Source organism: Cannabis sativa, chromosome X (genome assembly GCF_029168945.1).
Source record: "Cannabis sativa cultivar Pink pepper isolate KNU-18-1 chromosome X, ASM2916894v1, whole genome shotgun sequence".
Classification (NCBI taxonomy): domain Eukaryota; kingdom Viridiplantae; phylum Streptophyta; class Magnoliopsida; order Rosales; family Cannabaceae; genus Cannabis; species Cannabis sativa.
In genome coordinates this window covers 80,928,579-80,952,225 of record NC_083610.1, presented here as the reverse complement: position 1 = coordinate 80,952,225, position 23,647 = coordinate 80,928,579, and the positions used below count along the sequence as shown (strand labels likewise).

At 30.0% G+C, this 23,647-nt stretch overlaps 1 protein-coding gene and 1 long non-coding RNA gene across 2 annotated transcripts; one reads left to right on the top strand and one right to left on the bottom strand.

The window, feature by feature from the left end:
- Nucleotides 1-11,937: 11,937 nt before the first annotated feature.
- On the bottom strand, nt 11,938-12,438 carry LOC115696419 (uncharacterized). Its single transcript, XM_030623321.1, has one exon. The coding sequence runs from the start codon at nt 12,436-12,438 to the stop codon at nt 11,938-11,940; it is 501 nt and encodes a 166-aa protein (XP_030479181.1).
- An 8,324-nt stretch (nt 12,439-20,762) lies between these two features.
- On the top strand, nt 20,763-23,203 carry LOC133032573 (uncharacterized). Its single transcript, XR_009685184.1, has 3 exons — nt 20,763-20,920; nt 21,798-21,860; nt 22,970-23,203. It is a non-coding gene; the product is annotated as an uncharacterized LOC133032573 (long non-coding RNA).
- Nucleotides 23,204-23,647: the final 444 nt, after the last annotated feature.

Sequence of the window (23,647 nt, the reverse complement as noted above, 5' to 3'; positions counted from 1 at the left end):
GTATAATTTAGTACGTGTCAAAGTTCGGGAAACAAATATCCTAATTAGCCCAAAACTTATGAAACAACTTATTTTAATCATTTTTATTTTATATAAAATATATCTCTTAATTTTTAAAAATCACTTTTAATATTTCTTTTTATTTTTTCTTCTAATCTAAATTCTTAAAAAATATATTGATACCAAAAATAATTATATTTTAAATATTATAATAAAAAATAATAAAAATGAAACTAAAATAAGTATTAAAATTATTACAGTAAAAAAATTAAAATAAATATTAAAAATGATTTTCAGAAATGATTTTAAATTTATTTTTTTAAAATATTAAAGTATCCTTATCATAGTTTTTTTTTTGAGAAACTTACAAAAATACTGGAATTTAGGTTAATTTTTACAAAAATACTATCACACGGAACAAATTTCAAAAATACTGTGTTTTTATAAAACACTAGTAAAACACAAAACAGAACAACTCAAAACAATATTAAAACAACTAAAAAACACCAGTAGAACACCAGTGAAAACTTAACACAGTATACTGCAGTATGAAACTTATAAAAAAATACTAAAAAAAAGTTAAAAATACCGCCTGACAATATTTTTGTAAAAAAATAACAAAAATTAGTATACCATGTAAATTTCCTTTTTTTTTCCATTAATATGATGGAACAAAATCTTCCAAAACCTAGTACGTACCAATTACAATTTGGTTGTTAAAAAAATTTCACCCATTTTTCAATAATTAATACATATACTTACACGGATCATTCTCTTCGTAACAATATTTACACAAAACTTGGCATGATGGAAGCTACAGATAGTAATCTCTATTTAGACTTGCTTAATATTATTAGTTGTAATAAGAATTCTATTCTTAATTTCCTCAAAAATAAGGTTACCAATCGCTTAAATAGTTGGCATGGTAAATTCCTTTTTCGGGCAGGTAAAGAAATTCTCCTTAAAACTATAGTTCAATCGCTTCCAACTTATGCCATGAGTGTCTTTTTAATCCCTACTGGTACTTGTCAAGAAATAGAAAAGCTAATAGCTCGATTTTGGTGGTGAACGAGTTCAAGCAAAGGAAATGACATCATATGGATGTCTTGAGATCGTATGGCCACTCATAAACATCCAGGAGGTGGATTCAGGCATTTGAATGAGTTTAATCTTACGATGCTTGCTAAGCAAGTTTGGCGATTGTTATGTAATCCTAATACCCTTGTAAGTCGAGTCTACAAAGCACAATATTTTTCTCACTCTGATTTTCTCATCGCTGAGTTAGATCGTATTCCAAGCTTCGTTTGGCGAAGTATTTGGAGTGCTCAAAATTTGGTAAAACTCGGGGCTCGACATTCTTTAGGATGATGTTCAACCACTAGCATCTTGAACCACTCTTGGCTCTCGAACAAAGTTAATCCGTTTGTAATTTCTTCTAATCCTGGGTTACAAAACCAGCAGGTGGTTTCATTATTTTCTAATGGTTTATGTAGCTGGGACTTTGACTTAGTTCGTGACATGTTTAACTCTCGAGATGCTAACCTTATTCTTGGAATTCCATTGAGTTTGAACGCTAAAAATGACTATTGGTCCTGGTTTGGAGATAACTGTGGTAGTTTCTCTGTTCGAAGTGCATATCGGCTGCTGCATGCACAACCTACAGTGAAAAACTTTGAGTTCTAGAAAAACTTGTGGCAGCTTAAGATTCCACTAAAGGTTAAGAATTTTCTTTGGGGAACAGTGACTAAATGCTTGCCTACTTGTCTCAATCTTGTCACAAAACATGTGAGTATCTCCAATCTCTATTCTACTTGCCTTTCTTGGGCTGAAAACACTTCACATGCTCTTCTCGAATGCCCTTTTGGCTTTTGCTACTGCGTGTTGGCTGAAATTTGGTGTATTTAACACTAACTCTCCTCTCATGTTTGGCTCTTGGTTTGAAAAGTTGTTTTCAATAACAACCAACGAAATGGTTTGCAAATCAGTTATGGTGTGATGAGCCTTGTGGAAAGCTAGAAATAAGAAAGTATGGAAACAGATTTCTTCCTTTGTTGACGAGGTTCTTGTATTGGCAACTACCACTCTTGGTCACTAGAGAAAAGCTCAAGACAAATCGTCCTTATCATCTATGTTTCTTGGAAACATATATGATCAAATTGAGCTTTGGACTAAGCCAGTCATGGATAATATCAAGATCAATGTCGACGCAGCCTTGTTCAAGAAGGAAAACTCACATGGCTTTAAGGTTGTGATTCGTGACAACCTTGCTAGACCTATACACATTAAGGCTGAGTACCATGGAGGTCTTTACCCAGCTAAAGTTGTTGAAGCCATGGGTATCAAAGAAGCTCTAAGTTGGATCAAAAACAAGCAGTGAAAAGGTGTGGAGATTGAGACTGATACTATGCTCGTTATTCAAGCTATTCGTTCTAGTCAGTTAGTGTCTTCTGTCTTTGGTTTGATTATTATTGTAAAATTCTTTTGTCCTCTCTACCAAATGTTCATTTACATTTTGTTAGACGATCAACAAATTGAGTTGCCCACTATGTTGCTAGGCACGCTCGATATCTATCTGGTCTTAGCATTCTTGGGCATAAAATCTCTTCTAATTTTTTCACTCTTTTGTATTCAGAATGCTAATTCAATGAAGATGTTATTTCATTTAAAAACAAAAAATACATATACTTGCATTTTAATTTAGATGGCCTTTGTTAGAGGCGGAGGCAAGAAGGCATGCGGGGTCATTTACTTTTGCTCATTTTTTTACAAAATAAATTTTATGTATAAATTTTTAAGTGTTTTATATTTTGATCCATAAAAATAATTTTTTTATATTTATATCTTTACATATTTTTATTTTTAACCACATAAATATATTTCTAATTTGCATCCCACATAAAATTTATATTTTTAGCTTTTATTCTTTTATAATTTTTATTTTATTTCCACAAAATTTATATTTTTCCAATAAAATTTAAGTAATACTCTTTATAAGAAAGAAATTTTTTTTGCCCCACTAGAATATTCGGCTGGTTCTGCCAGTATTTGCTAGTACTTTTATTTTTTAATTTTTTTGGTGACTAAAATAAAAGTAAGTGTTCTACAACTACTTTGTTTTTTTTAATTGTTTTAAAAAAATTATGTTCCAACTACTTTTATTTAATTTTAAAAACAAAAAATAAAAAATACATTTTATAATTATTTTTTTTACGGGTTCGGGTTCGGGGCCATGGTCGGGTCTGAGTTTGGGTTCAAGGACCAAGGTCTGGGTTTAGGTTTGGGCCAGGATCCTGGTTCGGGTTCGGGACTAATGCTGAGTTTTGGTCTGGGTTTGGGGCTAGGATCGAGTTTGGGTCCGAATCCGAGTTTGGGTGTTAGGGACGGGTTTGAGTTCGAGTTCGAGGCCCATGGCCATGGTTTGAATTTGAGTTGGAGCCAAGGTTCTGGTTCGGGCTCAGGGCCAAAGTCAAGTTTAGGTTCGAATTTGGGGCCAAGATCTAGTTTGGGTCTGGGCCGAGGTTCGGTCCCAAAATATTAATGATTGAAAATGCAAATAGATTATAATTAAAAAAATGTTAAAATAAATTTTGAAATGATTTTTTTGTTTTTAAATTTTTAATTCTCCATTTTAAAATAGTTACACTAATTTACACTACTTAGCATGTAATTAACACAGTTACTTTTTCTTGATATATATGACTGTAGATTTCAAATAATTTGAAATCTAAAATTTATTTTTTAAAACTAAAAAAAATAAATGTTCCTAAATAGCAAATTATTAATAAATAATAGAGTAATTTGCGGTATTAATATTTAAATTTAACTCTCAGTACAAATAAATATCTAAGTTTAATTTTTTGCGATAATAATACTTAAGTTATATTTTTGGAACTTTATAAGTACCTAGTTATTAAATGTTAAGTCATTATATCAAAGTGTCATTTTCTTATTGGTATATTTAAACTAATTTTTTCAAAAAATAAAAATTTAATTGACTTGAACTAATCAGGAATTGCCACGTAACAATTTACTTAACATTTAACATACATGTATCTAGGGAAGTTTCAGAATTATAACTAGGTATTATTACCGCAAAAAATTAAATTTAAATATTTACAATTGAGAGTTAAATTTAATTATTTATACCGCAAATTAAAAAAAAAATAATAACTAAAAAGTTTTGAATTATTAGGCTAGACGTATATAGTGTAATTATTATCTACAAATGTGTGACCAAATTTCAACATTTATAGTGAAAAAAAGGTTTAGCAAAAATCTTTACTATTTAATTTCAAACATCATTTAATTGTCTTTTTTAGGAAAAAATAAAAGATCGACTGACGCATACAGTGACTTGTGTTACTTACGTAGAATACAACTTATAAGTACGAAAGCACAAGTCATATTCATTCAAATTGGGGTTTATTTTATTTTATTTTATATTGACACATTCAAAAAGAGAAGCAAGTAATTAATTAATCTCTCAATTTTTTTTTCATTTTAATTAAAGGGCTAAGATGACACAAATACATTATTCAATCACTTACGTATATAATTAATTAAACCTTTTGGTAGCAATTGAATTAATATAATAGTCACGTTTAGAAACTCATTGTCTAATTGGATTTATATGTAATATAGTCAGAAATAATTATATAATTTAATATATTTGTTTCACTATATAATTAACTGTAATTATATAATTAAAAGTAATTGAGGGGTACAATTACACTTTTCAATTGTAATTATGTAATTATAGGTAATTGAAGAGTTCTAATTACTAAAATTTTTTATTTTAAATATTAACTACTAAAAAATATTAGTTTTTCGTATAATTACTAACTATTTTACCAAATAAGATATTAAGAGTTCATATATAATTATCACCTTATATCTAAATATATATATATTGTATTTAAAATATAATATAATTAGTAGACCATGTAATTACCACTTTAATAATTATACTACTTAATAATTACACAATTACTTTAAAATACACCCATAATCTCAAAATTAATTTGAGCATGAAAACAACGTACAATGTTTTTTTTTAGGGTAAACGTACAATATTTTCAATATTTTATTTTAAAGAATAATATGGTATGGGTCCCCAAAGTCTACTAGAACTCTTTTTTTTTTTGAATAACAGTAGGGAAATTTGATTTTTTATGCTTAGAAAATCAAAAAATTTGATTTATAAACCAATAATTAAAACCCTAAAAAAACTATACCTTTTTTTTCAAAACCCCAAAAATACCCCCAAACTAAAACTATCTCTCTTTCTCTCTCTATCTAGCCGGTCCCAATAATCCCACACCCCAGGTCCGATGGTCGGACCATGGGGTCCGATGGGGTCCGACCAATCGGACCCATCGGACCCCAAGGTCCGACCATCGGACCTCTCTCTTCCCTCTCTCTCAAATCGCGGGAAAAAAAAAAAAAAAAAAAATTAAAGCCTACCATCGGACCCATCGGACCCGACCATCGGACCCATCGGACCCGACCATCGGACCCTTTCTTCCTCTCTCTCCAAAATCGCAAAAAAAAAAAAAAAAAAAAAATTCAAAGGTCGATGGTCGGACCTTGGGGGTCCGATGGGTCCGACCATCGGACCCCCAAGGTCCGACCATCGGACCTTTGTCTTCTTCCCTCTCTCAAATCGCAGGAAAAAAAAAAAAAAAGTTTCAGAGACTGGGGTTGCTCTTTCGGGTTGGGGTTGGGGTCGGAGGGGTTGGGGTCGTGGTCGACGGGGGTGAGGGTGGTGATCGGCGTTGGGGTTGACGTGGGTGGGTGAGGGTGGTTCGGGTGAGGGTGGGCGGTTGGGGTGAGATAGAGGGAGAGAGAGATGATGCAGAGAGAGAGAATATTGTGAGGGGGGTATTTTTGGGGTTTTGAAAAAAAATGAATAGTTTTTTTAGGTTTTAAATTTTTGGTTTAGGGAAAATTTTTTTTGATTTTCTAAGTATAGAAAAATAAATTTCCCTAACAGTATCCATTAAGAACAAACAAAGTCTACTAGAACTCTATCATGAGGACGACTTAACATATTTCTATGTATTGATTTTCAGCTAATAACCAAACATTTATATATATTTATATATATATATATATATACCTAATTAATTAATCTTATCTACAAGAAAGAATGCAGAAACTTCGTCTGTCCGGCTCAATTAATCTCAACAAGCCAATATTAAATACAATTATATATGTATAATAAATAAACACAATTAGACACCCAATAGTAACCAATACTTTTTATAAGTAGCACTTTATGATTAGTTAGCGATATTTCTTTAAAATTATTTTTTAGAGCATTGCTATTAGACACTAGTGGTGCCCAACACCTTTTATAAGTGGCACCCCACCATTAGTTAGCGATATTTCGTAAAAACTATATTTTAGAGTATTGCTATTGGACACTGGTAGTGCCCAACACCTTCTATAGGTGGCACCCTACGATTGCATAAAGATATTTCTTAAAAGCTATTTTTTTAAATTATCTTAGACTCGATTCTTAATTACACCAATAGCAGTATGAAACTCGAAAAATGTTAGGCGCCAGTAGTACATTTTAGTAATTTTTATTTGTTTTTAAGTTATATGGAACCTGATACTTAATTAGAGTATAATAGCAAGGAGAATGTTACCAGTAATCTACTTACTATTTCTCTAAATGAACCTATTAACTCATTAATGATAAAGTTTATTAATTAATGAAAAAAGATAATTGAATCATGGAACCAAAAGCAACTGATATTATATATATGTTTTCTTGTGTTATTTATTGTGAGATTTAGCTTACTTAGTTCTTAATCATCAAGCAACTGTAAAGGTAGTTAGAACAATTGGGTTTCCTAATTGCCCGAGTCCTATATAATAGAGTCTTAGGACTCATTTTTGGAAGTAATCAAGGTTTAGACACACATTGTAATGAGATGAATTCTCTCTATTAGTTAAATGAGTGAAATTAAGGGTTGTAAAAGGCTTTCTCATGTGTTTGATTGAGTAGCCTTAGATGAGATTTTGTGTAAAGCTATGAATCCCTGTAGTTTGGAAAAACTGTGTCTTTGATTCGAGATTGTAATTACCATTATCAATAAAAAAAATCACAACCAATAGAGCTACTTTTTCTTGGGGACTAAATCTAAATTTTAACTAAGATTTGTGATTGAACCTCGTTAAGTTTTTTTGTCCATTTCATTTTCAGTCATTTATTGTTTTAAGAATTCATACTCTTGATTAACCTTGTGTTCTTATAAGTGTATTTGTGCATTAGAATTGGATAGATCTAATCTGATCCAATTGAACCGAACTAATTTAATCTAATTACAAAAAATTAAATATTAGATTATAATTAGATTGGATTGAATGTTTAGTTGAATTAGATCGGTTATTGAATGATAATTTCAAAATTTAATGAAAAACTAATCCATTTCAATTACAATTAATATATATTAAAATATTATTTATATATAATAAAAAATATTAAAAAAATAGTTAATTATATTTTTAGGTTGTCTCTTTAATTAATTAGCCTTCCTAAAAAATAATTTATATTTTACCTTAAACTAAAAGAATAGCACGCTTTGCTTATTGTATTTTTCCAAACATGTGTATAGTCTTAAATCTCTAGGAGTTAAAAAGTGCAAATATCTAAAGTGCGATCACATACTTAAAAGCTCCATGACAAGGGCATATAAATTGTGTCCGCATATGCAAAAAAGGGATCCTTATCCCCCAAAGATTAAAAAAAATAGTATGAGTTGGTTAAAAATCAGTTAAGGCATAGCTAGATCAGTTGGCGGCTGAGTATCGACTGGCTGAATATCAGTAGAGACTTTCGGGACTAAAGAATCGACCATGGAAGGAGTGTCAACAGTCGGATGAGTTGGGTCTTCCAAATTCTCACCCTCCAGGGGGGAAGTTCCAAGATCGACAACCTTTGATGTCCTTGCTGCTTTCTTGGCTTCTTCTGCTTCAACTAGTTGAAGGACTTGAGGTATCAGTTGTTCTCTATCTTCATCATCTAGAAAATCCATCACAGAATTGTTAAGTTCCCATATGGTGTTCAAAGAATACATGAAAGCCTGCTTCAACACTTTCGACGTCCTAGCCTCCTGGTCTTGTTCTCCTGAGTAATTTTCTGAATTTGGCCCTCCAACTCTAAAGTCTTTTTCTCGGATTCTTCACGAGCATGTTGTTCTTAAGCCAATATTTGCTTGGTAGAGCTTAATTTAGATGTAGTTTCCTTAACCATTTTAAGAGCATCCTTCTCAACTTCCTCTACCTTCTGCTCAAAATTTGAATTAAGTTTCACCTTCTCTACAGTGGCGATAGAAACAATCTTATCATCTAGAAGGCGAGTTTGCTTGTCATATTCTTGAGATAAAAGAGTATGCTTTCGCTCCGCGTCTTTGAGGTCCTGCTTAGCTTGCTTTAAATTTGCCTCCAAGTCACTGATGAGAGAGAGAGAGAGAGAGAGAGAGAGAGAGAGAGAGAGAGAGAGAGAGAGAGAGAGAGAGAGAGAGAGAGAGAGAGAGAGCTTGAGTATATTGCTCTTTGTACTTGTTACCATAATCTCTCTCAGTCTTGGTCGCCTTCTTCTCACGAGCAACAACTTTATCTAGAGACTCATTTACTCTTTGCTTGATAATGAACTCCATCTTTAGCATTAACATCTGCTAGAGCTTGGGTAGCCTCGTATCTTCTTTGTTCAGCATTGGTGCATTTTGACTTCAGTAGCTCAAGTTCACAGGCCAACTTGTTGACCAAAGAGCAGCTCCTCTCCGCCACTAGGCTAACTTGTAAAAAGAGTTATGAATGAATCAGACAAATAAAACAGGCATATCTTTTGTCTTAGGCAATTTGAGTGAAAATTAACATACAATGTTGACTTGAGTCCTCATAGTATCTACCATGTAGACGGGGTCTCCACTCGCCATCATTGCAAACCTATCAGCACCAAGCTTACAACTGATAGTTGTACTTGTTAATTCCATTTTTGGCATATTTAATTGACAAAAATATTTTATTATTCATTGTATATTTTCGGCTGGTATACATTAATATGGTTTCCTATTTGGTGTATTCAAACTTGAAAGGAAAGTTGTCTAGCTTTCCTATTTTTGGAAAAAAGGTAAAAATGGTAAGTTTGGTTACCCATTTCGTTTTTTTTCTAACCAGCTGTGTAATCTGGTCTTGTGTTGAGTTTCCCATTTTCTTAGATCAGGTTTCTTGAAGAGAAAACCGGAGCTAAACTTTCCTTTTCTATAAAAGGAAAGTTGTAGTTACTGCCCACGACTCTGTAGGTACAGAAACGGAAATTCCTGGACTGATTGAAGAATTATTTTAGGGAAGTTTCTAGTGGGTTGAGGTCTTGTTCAGACCGAATGTAAGCTGTCTATGAGATGTATATTCATTATAAATACATCTTATAGTAGCTAGGTTTTGCATCTCTTTCACACACTTAGAATTATATTCATATCTTAAGGAAAGAGTGTCTTTGTTATGTTAACTCTTTTGTTTTGTAGAGAAGAGTTGTTCTACTCTTACTCTGTTTATTTGTTGTTTGTATTGTCTTGAGTCTGTATTCAAGTCTACAACGAAGAAGAACATCAGTGCACCTTCGGGAGAAGGGTATTTACAAGCTTTCGGGAGATTACTTTTGAAGTCTTGCATCGGGAGGATACAAGCACACAACCTTCGGGAGATGGTTGTATAGGCTTTCGGGAGATAGCCTTTAAGCCTTGAATCGGGAGGATTCAAGGTGATCGAAGGGAGTTCGAGCACTTGGAGTTTTATCAAGATTCGGTTAGTAGGTGGAATACATCAAGCTTGCGGCATACAATAAGAGGGAGTCTATTTATGCATAAGTCAATTACTTTGTATTTTTGATACCGATCTAATGAATCTTTTCTCTGGGCGTGGCCCCGTGGACTAGTAACAATCTGAAAGGATTGTTGAAACCACGTACAAAAATCTTGTGTGTTTTTACTTTTATGCACTGTTTGTTTTTCTGGGTTTCTCTGGAGTTACAGAGTTGTATTCTGTAACTACGGAAAAACTATTTTCAGTACCAGTTTCTTTATTCCGCATTTAATTAGTCACTTAATTAAAGAATTAAACTGGGAACATTAAAATACGGAATTTCAATTTAATCTAACAAGTCAGAAAAGAACGGAGCCAAATATGTCCCAACTCTAGGACAAAGTCTCTTTGTCATCTCGGCTCAGTTAATGATCTCAAGATGAGGCTCATCCTATTTGTCATAATCAACAAATTTAGCATTAAAAGAAATGCTTGGTTCAACGTATTAAACGGCTGAGTGTGGTTGAGTTGAAGAACATGGACTATTGAGCTTGCAGCACCTGCTGTAATTGTGGTGGTAGCTTGAAGAGTCTGAGAATGGGACGACATTGGGCAGACTTTTCTTACTTTGATACTAAGTTAAGATTTGCACAATTTTTGGTAAAATGGATTTCTCAGCTTGATGGAGGCTGAGTACATCATATTCTATTTATACTCTGAAAATGTAATACAAACACTAATAGGAATGTGCCGAGTGGCCCTAGTTTTGTAGAGGAGACCAAACAATAACAAAAAGATACAATGCTAACAACCTCACTACAACCACACTAATGATCAGTTAATTAACACTAATTAACAAAAGCTATTTCTTAACATGCCATAGGCATGAGTTTCATTTCGCCATTATCTTCTCTATCTTCTTTTTGTGGCTTCGACACCATGCATTAACAACATTTAGAGGTAAGTGTTTTTTTTTCAATTTTAATTTTTTTTTTTTTTTCATTTTTCATTTTTTTTTTAAAACTTAACTATACATGGTCTCTATATTTTTATTTCTAAATTTTTGAGTATATTGATATATATACATAGATTAATTGACATAGAAAACATACAACACCACATAGAGTTTTTGCTACAAATGCAACAAAATAAACCAACTTTAGAATTTAAATACAATAAAATGAACACTACATAAGAATTTATGCCATACAAATTTTCGAATTTATATTACATTTATCCCAATTAAATCTACAATAATAAAGTTGGACTTGGAGTAGATATCACGGCCAATTTATGTACAAATAATGGATAAGATTAGATTAGATTGTGTAATGAGATTATTTTCCTCTATATCCCAAAGTGATATATAATTCAGAGTTGTGAAGAGAGAGAGAAGACAATTACTTTGCCCCAAACAAAGGGCCATCCATGATAAGATGAAATGTCCTATAGTTAAAAGACAGTCTTCTCCTTACCTTCATTCATCAACTAAATAATTAATCAAAGTTTTCTTTTGCATGCACCACTTTTGTCAAACTAAGTGTGAAATCAATTAATACTCCACTCCATCTATTATCCATGATGGGTTTATCTTAATGATCTAAATAGGAAAATGATCAAGTTATAAATGAAAGGATAATATATATTGGTTTTGTTTGGTGAGTGGTATCACTACCAATATATAATACAAATGAAAGGATAATATAATGCTCAATATCGTTTTATTTATTTTTTTTAAAAAATAATTATACAACTTTTATTAATTTGTTAAATCAATCAAAAGATAAGTTTGTATCTCGAATAAGAATATCACCTTTGTTGAACACTTGATTTGAGAAAGAATAAGATGCTCTAGCAAGACTATGAGCAACCATGTTAGCAGATCGTTTAATAAAAAATAAAGAAATATTGTTTAAAAATGCAAGAAGTTTACAACAATCTTCTATAATAACCACAAAAGAAGAAAACATAGGTAATGAGTTTCGAATAGCTTGGACTGCTACCAAGCAATTTGACTCCAACTCTACTTTCTGCCATGGTTGAGTTTTAATCCAACTTAGCGCTTCCTTTATACCAATTATTTTAGCTAAATTTGGAGCGCCTATACCAATAAAATTACTCGACTTAGCCATCACTTCTTCCCCTTAAGAGTCTTAGAGCGACTATGTCATAACCAAACGTTGCTCGATCGTGAAAAATAGCAGCATCAACAGTTACTTTGATTGTATTTTCCTGCGGTTTAACCCAAAATTCAACTCTATCACCAGCTTTAAAAACTGGAAAAGAAGCCTTTGAACCTCTATTTTGGGCTGAGTTCCATTGCACAAGACAACTCATAGATGAGATAAGAACACCATCCACCGTAGCATACTTTTGGTTCCAAACCAACTTGTTTCGAGCCTTCCATAACCCCCAACACAACATAACAACCTCCCTACACTTGCCCTTACTGTACCTTTGTAAAATTTGATCAAACCAACTGTAAAATTTAGCAGCAACAATTGACCTAACCCCAGCCAAAAGCCTCTGCCAACATTGAGCAGCGATTGAATAGGAAATAAGTGCATAGAAAATAGTTTCTTCACTTTTTTGACAAATCGGACACATGATTTGAACTGGGACCATCTTACTACTTAATTGAGTCAAGGTGGGCAAACAATTTGAAGGAGCTCGCCATACTAAATTGAGAGCTTTCAGTGGTACCTCCAAATTCTAGAACTTGTGCCAGAACCCAGAAGAATCAACGCCTGCAATCCAATTTTCTCTCTGAACTTGTATAAACTTGTATACACTATACATCAAGTAGAAACTATGATGCTCCTTAGACCAAAAAAAAAAAACGATCATCAGCTATATTCAAACTCAATAAAATTGAAAATATATTATTAATGGGGCTCGTTAAAAAAATCTTTAATAATATCTAAATCCTATAGATATTATTAGTCAACTAAAGAACATTGATATAGCATATATATATCATAATGGAGTACACTAAATATTGAGCATTAAGTAATGATTGGTATGCGAGTGGAGGATATACAATAAGTCCATTCAAAAACCAAACTATATATAAAGAGAAATGTTAAAAGGCATTAGTGGTGTCTAGCACCTTCCCATGTGTCAATATCGCTATTGGTTCAACTAAATATCGGGTCCTATATAATTTAATATAATAACTTTTAGGGAGTATCGTTAGCCAATCGCAACACAATATGTCGCAAAAGTACTAAGCACTATTGGTGCCTAATAGCAATGCTCATATATAAATTTTCATCTAAATTAATTAAAAAGTACCATTGACATTGACTTGAGAAGTCTTCCTTTGCATCGATCAATTATTTCAGAGTCAGAGACTCAGAGCCATAAACTTTCAACTAGGGGATATATCAGCAAAGCAAATGTGTGGGCAAACTTTAATAACATTACTTTTTAATATCTTCATAATATTCCTAAAATACAATGTTTAAAAAACAAATATGAAAAAAAGGACATGACATGATTTAGAAAACAGCTCAGTTAATAACTTTATTAGCCTGTGGTAGCTAATTGAGGTTATTTGTTAGGGTTAATTTCACAAATGCACAAAAACAACTAAAAAACAACAAAAATAAGGTTTTACGGAATTTTAAATATTTTTACGATTTTTTTGAATTTATTTACATAAAATACGGTTTTTTTACATTAAAATTTTGTTCATTTGTTGTTAATTTTTTGTTATATGTATGTTATTTTTTGTTGTTTTTTTGTTGTTATTTTCATGTTACTTTTATGTTGTTTTCTTGTTGATTTTATGTTATTTTCGTATTATTTTTTGAAAAATCGTAAAAATGTAAAAAAAACATTCTTTGAACGTAAAAATGTAAATATTTTACAAAAAATAGTGTCTTATGTAACTATTCCTATTCCTATTTATTATTGATTGATACAAATGATATTGATATATGTATATAGCTACATATTATTATCATGCTTAGCATGATTTTTGTATTTTGTATTTTGTAGTATATAGTATAGAGTATAGAGTATAGAGTATCAGTCATCACTCATTCTTGTATGTGAAACCAAATTGATGTTTTGTTTCTTTAGAACAAGACGATTCAACATTCAAATATGTCTCTTTATAGGTCCAGATCCAGTGCATGTTTATATATAAAACCAAAATATACAAATATATACATATATCTATATCTAGCTAGGTCTGATGATGTAATATGTATTCTCTACTCAGACTTATAAAATTTGAAAGGAGATATTTTCTTTTTATAAGTATTAATTAAATTTTGATACAATATTAATTTTAATTATTTTATTTTTATATAATAAATAGATTTTTAGAACATAAGTTAACTTGATAAAATAATATTTAATATATATTTTTAGAAAAAACACAAAAATATACATTTTATTTATTATTATTAGTACCATTAAAAATGTATGTTAATATTTTTAAAATAAAAGAACTTTAATACATTTTTTTAATGGTGCTTGTTTTGGATATTTTGCCATCAAAATTTGAGTTTTGAAGGTTAATTGCAACTAAAATAAAAATATTGAGGATTATGCTGCAACTAATCCCAAAAAAATATATTGGGGAGTTGATATATTTTGCTTATTGCAATTAATTAGGTCAATATTTTGTTATTTTTTTAATGTTTTATAGTTATATTTTTGTTGTTTTATAGTTATTTTCATGTTGTTTTTGTTAAGTTATTTCAGGGTTGTTTTTAGTTATTCTTTTAATTTTATTAAAACACAATATTTTTGTAAAGTTGGTGCAGTAAAAATGTAAAAAAACTCCGTATCACAATATTTTTGTAAACTTTCTTCTATTTTACAATTTTTTTAAAGCCCATGTATATATATTTATATGGATTTTTACAAAAAATACTGGATTTTGGACAAAAGTTTATAATTTTGCTGTCACACGAATTTTTTTAAAAAAAATACTGTCTTTTTATAAAATAATCGTAAAACAACAAAACAAAATAATTAAAACAACAGAGGAACAAATAAAAAACAGTCGCGTAGAACAACAGTGAAAACTTAACACAAGACACAGTATAAAATTTACACAATATTTTTTAAAAAAATCCTGCCCCACAGTAAAAGTAAAAAAATTGAAAATTTTAGTGTGTGGTGTCAAAACCCCATATTTATAGGGATTATTTCACAAATACACAAAAATAATAAAAAAAAACACTAAAATTCGGTTTCACAGAATTTTAAATATTTTTACTATTTTTTTGATTTTATTTACAAAAAATAGTCTTTTTATGTTGTACTCTTGTTAATTTTTTGTTATTTGTATGCTTTTTTTTATGTTATTTTCATATTACTTTTATGTAATTTTCTTGTTGTTTTCGTGTTGTTTCTATGAAAAACTATAAAAATGTAAAAAAGAAATTCTTTAGATGTAAAAATATAATTTTTTTATAAAAAATTTTAACTTATGTAATTATCCTATATTTATATGCACAAAATACTCACAATAACAATACCGGAATGTGGCAACAAAAGGTATGAAAGAATCAAGGGATTTTTATACCACATACTGAAATTTTTAATTTTTTAATTTTTTTATTGTGGGGTGGAATTTTTTTTAAAAATACAATATTTTACGGTTATTTTGCAGTTGTTCCACTGTTGTTTTAATTATTATTTTTTTCTTATTGTTTTGTAGTTATTTTATAAAAAGATGATATTTTTACAAAAAATTCGATATGATAGTAAAATTGTAAACTTTTGATGAAAATCCCAAGAATCAATCAATTTGGTTTGAGCCTTTGTACACTTGTAGTGGACTTTTAAAGTGAGATAGAGACAAGCCTAAGAAAATAATCAGTCCAGTCCAATTGGGCTATTAAAGTGGCCTATACACATGTTTTCGTTTTCTTGATAATCTCTAATTATATATATATATATATATATATATATATCTTTATCTTTATATATTAAAAGTGTCTATCTAACGGCATTTCTTGGTTTAACATTCTTGGTTTAACAGAATATACTTAAAAATAAAAGAATATTCTGTTAAATTTAACGATTAGGTTTGATCTCCCGTTAAAAAATAAACCCAATAATTAAACCCAAAAAATTAAACAATCTTTTAAATAAACAATCTTTTAAATATTAATAATCTCTTTTTAAATTAAAAAAATCATCTTAGCCACATATCTCTCTAACAAACCTATCTTGAGAGAATATTAATAATTTTTTTTATTTATTTTTTAAAAAAGAAAAATATACATAAAATATCTAGAAAAGATAATATAAAAGAAGATTGATTGTGTTGGCTTAGAGATTTTTGGGCTTGGGCTTAAAAAAATAATAATAAAAAAAGATGAAATGGGCTGTAATTAGTATTTACCTTATATGTTTGTGCTTATTTTTAGTTTTATTTTTAATTTTACCACCAAGAGGAGAAGGTTGAAAAATATTAGAATATGAAAATATTATTGGTGCTTATTAGTAATTTGCAAAGAATGTGAAAGTCTATAAATATATAGTTGTGTAGCTATTATTAGATATGAAATGAGATAATAGAACTTTTTTTAATTAGAAGATTAATGTACATTTTACTATTAATAACATACATTATTATAACACAACTATGTTTTACTTACTAAATATACTGACACATATTTTATTTTTATAAAACAAATCGTTCAAATAATTATACTATTTTAATTATTAATTAAAATAAAAAACTAAAATATTAAATAAAACTAACACTACGTGGCTTGGCACGTAACAATCACCTAGTCTTTATATATTAAAAGTGCCTATCTAACGGCAATTCTTGTTTAACGATTCTTGGTTTAACGATTTCTTTTTTTATTTAGCCTTACACGATTAAGTTAACAAAGTTAAGTTAACGTTAAACGTTAACACATAAATAAACCCAATAATTAAACCCAAAAAATTAAAGAATCTTTTTTTAAAATTAAAAAAAATATCTTACCCACATATCTCTCTAACAAATTTATTGAGTGATTTCTTTGTACTCTATTGGGTGATTTTTTTTTTTAAAAAAGTATTTTTTAAAAAACAATTTATTCATTATTCAAAATCCATATCTACAGCTATCTAAATAATAGTCTTCTTCATCGTTATTCACTAGATCTCTGAGGTGCCATTAATTTCTATATATTATATTTATATAAAAACAACACCATGGTTAACACATATGTGTTCTTTTTCTTAACTTTTGCTACAATATTGGTTCAATCAAAAATCTTCGAGTACGACGATTATTGGAAAAATAGAGCTGAGGAATCCCAAAAATACGCCATTGAAGCTTACACTTCAAATGCACAAATCTTTGACTGTTTCATTAGGTGCATTTTGTTCTTCACGGAAAACTCAAATAGAGTACAATTTTGCAAATCTTTTACTATATACAAACTTTAAATTTTGCTATCAACTTAGAATGCAACTCAATTCTGTTTCTAATGTAAAATAATGAAACAGAAAATTGTGAGTGCAATGCACGACTACTGGTGTTAAGGTAGTTTATTGCATATTCTCAACAATAGCTTCGCCAACTTTAATGATATATGTACGTATTGTGTCATTTTTTTTATTGATTACTTGATCTAAATAAGAATACTGGACATGTAAATAAATTACTAAAGAGATTTATTCCAATGCTATTACACAAATTTATGATTTGAGTATTAATGTAAATGGGCAATCATATGTTTGTCGCTCTCTAGGTACGCATAGTTACAGGAGACAATCTTCAAACAGCTAAGGCAATTACTTTGGAGCGTGGGATACTTAATTCAATGGAAGATGCTACTCATCCTACAATCATTGAAGGAAAGGATTTTCATGCGTTATCTGAAAGGGAACTGGAACAAATTGCTAAGAAAATAACGCTAAACAGAAAAAGTAGCAGCTTTTTCATGCTCACCTTTTGATGTAGATACCACTTGTTTACATTATCAGTGTAAATACGAAAATTATCTGCTACTCCTTAAAGTATTACCCAATACTCATTTCCACCTTTTCTTGTATTTATTAAATTTCTGAAGATGCATAGTTATAAAGCTTAGGTTTTTCTGTTTAGATTTGTGTTGTGTATAATTTCAATCACTTGCTTTCTTTGTTTCATAGGATGGTTAGTGGCTGCAGGTGGCCTTTTTGGATTCAAATCTGTCAGCCTTTCACCCAGAAGTGAACACTAGCTCCAACGTTATAAAATTATAGTTGAATTTCTTATTCAACAGATTGATCTCTATGTGTTCAATAAAAAGATTCAATGGGGTTTGGTTTCATAGTCGAAATTTAACAAAGGTATTTGACAAAAGTTGATGAGTTTACAGAAAACTTTAATTATCGAAATCTACAAGTTTTTTCTTCGATATACACATGAACTTGAGTTGGCAATATATACATTTGCCCGAGGAATAACAATAAGTTTATGAGTTGGCATTCTTGGGCTATACTAGCTTATTCTAATTATTACATGGCATTTTGCTCTGATTTTCTTAGTTTTACAACACATTTGAGTGGTGCTATCTGATTTTCTAATTACTTTTTTACAGATTTAACTTGATGACAATACAAAGAGCCTATTTGCTGTCAGGTTTGCAGATGTGTAGTTTTAAAAAGATAAAATAGTTTTACATGACTTTCATAAGTTGATTTTTTTAATTCAACAAATTATGCACACCATGTCTAATCATCTTGAATGAAAATATTGCAGGAACACCACCGCTTTGTCGACACTATCATAAACTATAAACTATAATATTTAAATACACATAATAATAATCTCACCTAATAACTAATAATATTTTTTCTTTAATTTTTAATTGTACCATTTTTAAATAACATAGAAAAAACTAGCATAAAATTCAGTATACGTGCCTCGCACGTAGCTTTTTCCTAGTATATATATATATCTTTATATATTAAAAGTACTTATTTAACGGCATTTCTTGGTTTAATAGAATATACTTAGAATATTCTGTTAAATTTAACGATTAGGTTTGATCTCCCGTTAATAAATAAATCCAATAATTAAACCCAAAAAATTAAACCCAAAAAATTAAACAATCTTTTAAATATTAATAATCTCTTTTTAAATTAAAAAAATCATCTTAGCCACATATCTCTCTAACAAACTTATCTTGTGAGAATATTAATAATTTTTTTTATTTATTTTTTAAAAAAATCTTTATTTTTTTAATTCCGATGCATAATGTGATGTTATTCTTTTTTTTTTTTTGACGTGATGTTATTCTTTTTAATTGCTTTATTAATTTCTTTTCTATTCTAATGTGAAGAAATTTTTGGCAATAGAGAGTCATCAAATGTAGTCCAAGTGTTTGCACTCCATAATCTATATATCTATCTATAATATATGTTATTACTCTTTTTTTTAACCTATTAATTATACAGGTATAATTATTAATTTTAATTGATGATAAAATTTAGTTTTTCTATTTTTCTATCATATAAGGATAACTATTTTTTTTTATTGTTATTATTTTTTTCACTATGATGTTTGTAGATATTTTTTTTTGACTAAATAATTATTAAATATTAAATAGATTAATTAAAAATATCTAAATCATATACTATTTAAATTTAAATTTGATTAGATTTAATTTTGTATCTACTTTCTCATTATTTGTAATTGTTCTAAATCTGATCGTGCAAACTCATATGTTAAACACAATACTCCACCTTGAAACCGTTCTCTGTTTTTTTTCTTTCTTATTGGTTGGTGTTAATTCGCCCCGATGATTCAAGTGTCATGGTTTAGCAGAAATACCACTTCTATCTTTGTGTGATTGCATATATACTACTTCTATCATTGACCCACTTTTTAGCTTTATAAATGTAGATGTTCATATAATATTAACACTTTACAGAATATTTATAGATATAAACTTACATTACAATGCTATGTTAAAAAAAGAACTAAATAGAATAATCTACTACTCCAATAATAAATTTATTTTTAATTTTATAATTACACTAATATTAGTTTTAATACATTATTAAATAATATTTCAAATATAAATATTTAATTTTTTCAAACAAAAAATTTGTAATCTTTAAAAATAAAATATATTCAAAATCTTAAAAAGACTAAAATCTTAAATGAAACTAGCCATACGTGGCTCGGCACGTACATTCACCTAGTATATATATATTTATATATAAAAGCTTCACTTAATTATTAAAAATAATTTGGTCAAAGTATTAATAACATTTTTTATTAGATATATTTTAATAATTTATGTGCATGCATTTCTCTCTTTCTCTCTTTCTCTCTTATTTTGTTAACTTTAAAAATAATTTTTACTATGGGTTCTCTACAAAAATACAATTGTAATCTACTCTTTAATGTGAACATTTTAAGACGTAGAAAGCATATTTTTTTCTCTATTTTTTAGAAAAAAAAACCTATTTGGTTAATAATATTGTAATACCCGGAATTAAGAAATGGATTAGCAAAACCCTAACTAGATAATTATGTATAATTGAGGAATTATATTATTATATAGTTCAATATATGTGATTTTATATGAATTTTAATATATTAAAGACCCCGTTGGTGAGCCAGGGGCATTTTGGTAATTATGACCCGAGAACGGTAAAATGATGAAATTAATTTAATTACATGCTTAATAGAACTATATTATTATATAGTATGCCTGTGTTGTCTTTTCAGGTGTGTCCTGACAGGTTAGCGCGGTATAGTCACAACCGGGAATTTCGGGCCGAACTGGGTTCGGGCCCGAAATGTAAATTGGATTAATTTATTTGGCATTTTATTTGATGAGTGATAATCTGAAATTAATTGTGAATTATGTATGCATGAAATGGCAAAATTACCCTTGTGAGGGTGTATGTGTGAATTTAAGCCATGAGGGCAAAATGGTCTTTTGACCTTCATTTTCTACAATTAATAAAAGATGGAATTTTGAGGAAAATGAATAGAAAATTCTGGTTTCTCCTCCCTCATACCCGAACCCCTCTCTCTCTCAACCCTCTTTAAATTTCAAACTTGATTTTGTGAAGATTTGCTTGGTTTGAAGCTTAGTATTTGAGGATTGATTGAGCTTGGCTTTAAATTGAGTTTGAGGTAACTTTCTTGGCTTGAATCTTTGTTTAATTTTTGAGTTTAAGTCTTGAAAGAGCATGAAATATGATGTAGGTTGTGCTTATGAATTTGAGATGCATGTTGATGTTGTGGGGTTGTTTTGAGCATGCTTGGAGCTTCAATCTTTTGAGTTTATTTGGATTAGGTTTGGATAGAAATTTTAAGGATTATACTTGTGTGTTTATTCTGTTATTGAGCCCTAAAAATTGGTTGTGTGAAGCATGAGTTCTTGGCTTAATTTTGTAAGAATTCAAGATAGGATTTTCATGGAAGTAAGCTCAAGTTGGAGCTTTGATTTTCTTGAATTGGTAATCTGATTTTTGGGGGTTTATTGTTGAATTTTGATGCTTAAGTATGTGTTTAAGACCCTATAATATTTGCTAGCTTCTGTAAGTGGATTGATTGAGAAGTTGGTTGTGAAAAGCAAGCTTGAGTTCATGGAACTCAAGCTTGGTGCTTTAATGGCACTTTTTGATTTTTAGTGCAATTGTTGGGTTTAAGTTGTGGAATATGTTTATTATGACATATATTGATGCTCTGGAAAGTTTGGGAATGTTTGGGGATGATTTGAGTGAGTTTTGGGGGTTTAAATATTGAGAAATTTCGTGTTCTCTGCCCAGACAACCGGAATTCCGGTTGGTTCATCCGGAATTCCGGTTGGAGTTCATCGGGAAATGCTGAATTTTGTTTCGGCCATAACTTTTGACTCGGGACTCCGTTTGGGACGTTCTTTATACCGTTGGAAAGCTCTTTTCGATCTCTATGTGATTATCTGTATTTGAAATGCCATGAATTTATTTTATGAATATGAAATCAGGGGTTAACCCTATTTGTGAAAAATCCTGGATTGTGTGACTAGAATTACCGACACCTGGTCAGGAGCACCCGGAGATTCGGAATCTCTGCCTTTGCGGGACAACAGGTAAGACAGTAGTTGCACGTAGAGATATGCACGGTGGTGCTTATATTGAATATTATATTGGTGATAATTAGAAACTGAGATTAGGGTTATTACCCTAAAGTGAGCGGTTTAATGGCCTAGGGTTATTACCCTAGTAATTAGTAATGTGTAAATGCTATGCCATGCTAAATATATTGTAATAAAGAATTATGCGCACAAGGCATAATTAAGTTAGACTCGGTAAATTAGTACCTTGAGTTTGATAGTAATGCGGTCTAGGGTTATTACCCTAGAAATTATGTGAAGGTAAGAAAGTCATGATGTACAATAATATTGCTAATCAAGTGAAAGCATGAATTAGGGTTATTAATCTCTATAAGTGTTATTTTGAGCATGCAATGATATGTTATATGAGAGACTATTTGGTATGTAATTTAGGGTTATTACCCTAAGATTCTATATGTTTTGTTATCTATTGAATACATACATATATTTCAAGAGTTATGTGCATAAGACATAACTTGGTTAGACCTAGTATATTACTAGGATAAACCACTGAAAGAACGTAATGTATGGATTACGTAAATATATATGAATAGGGTTATGTGAGCAAGGCATAACCAGGTTAGACTCGGTAATTATAATCGAGATAAACCTTACTAAGGCCTTATTGTAAATAGACGTGTGAGCGTAACACGTAGGTCTATGCTACATAGACATATATAGGCGTGTGAGCGTAACACGCAGGTCTATAGCAAATAGACAAATAGTGCAGTGGCACCATTAATTATATGATAAATATATATGTTGAGACTAAGGGTTATGCGCTTAAGGCATAACCAGGTTGGACTCGGTAACAAGAACCGAGATGAACTGATCTAAGGCCTTATTGTAAATAGACGTGTGAGAGCAACACGTGGGTCTACGCCACGTAGACATAAATAGACGTGTGAGCGCAACACGTAGGTCTACGCCACGTAGACATAAATAGGCATGTGAGCGTAACATGCAGGTCTGTGTCACACAGACAAATTTGAATAGCATTGTTGTTTATATTGTATGATGAGCATATTATTGATATGTTTTATACTGTCTTGCTGGGCTTGGCTCACGGGTGCTCTACTGTGCAGGAAAGGGTAAGTCAGTGGCTGATCAACCATGAGTTTGAGGAGCAAGATGAAGAATGTACATGTTCAAGCCATATCAGACCAAGCGGGTTAAGGGTCTATCAGTGATGAACTTTTGAGTTCTATTTTGCCGTTTAGGTCGGCTAGAAATAAATGACTTGTAATAGCGTTTGTAAATATTTTTGGGATCCCAACTATTTTAAAAGTTTTAAATATATTACAAGTTTATTTTCCTTCTGTTTAATATAAAAGTTTAAATTCTGCGCTATTTTGATTAGTAATCCCGTTTAGGGGATTAGGGTTTCATAAGTATTTTGGGTAGCGTGCCTAATTATTTAGGGCGTTACAAATATAGTAATTAGTTATTGTTTTATAATTTTTTTAAATCATAGTTATTAGTTAATATTCATTTTAAAATTTTATTAAATAAATTATATTATATTATACAATAACTAATTAACTTTCAAAATAACAAAAATATATATAAAATAATTAGAATACAAAAATGATAGTTTGTTATATTACATAACAACTCATTAGTTTCAAAAATAATTTTTAAGGCTACCTAAATATATTTTAAATTATAAGCTACCATATTATAACTTAAGAATAACTAATTACTTACCAAGATGTATACAAATAAGTTTTGGAGGTAATCAAAATGTAACTCAAATTATATGA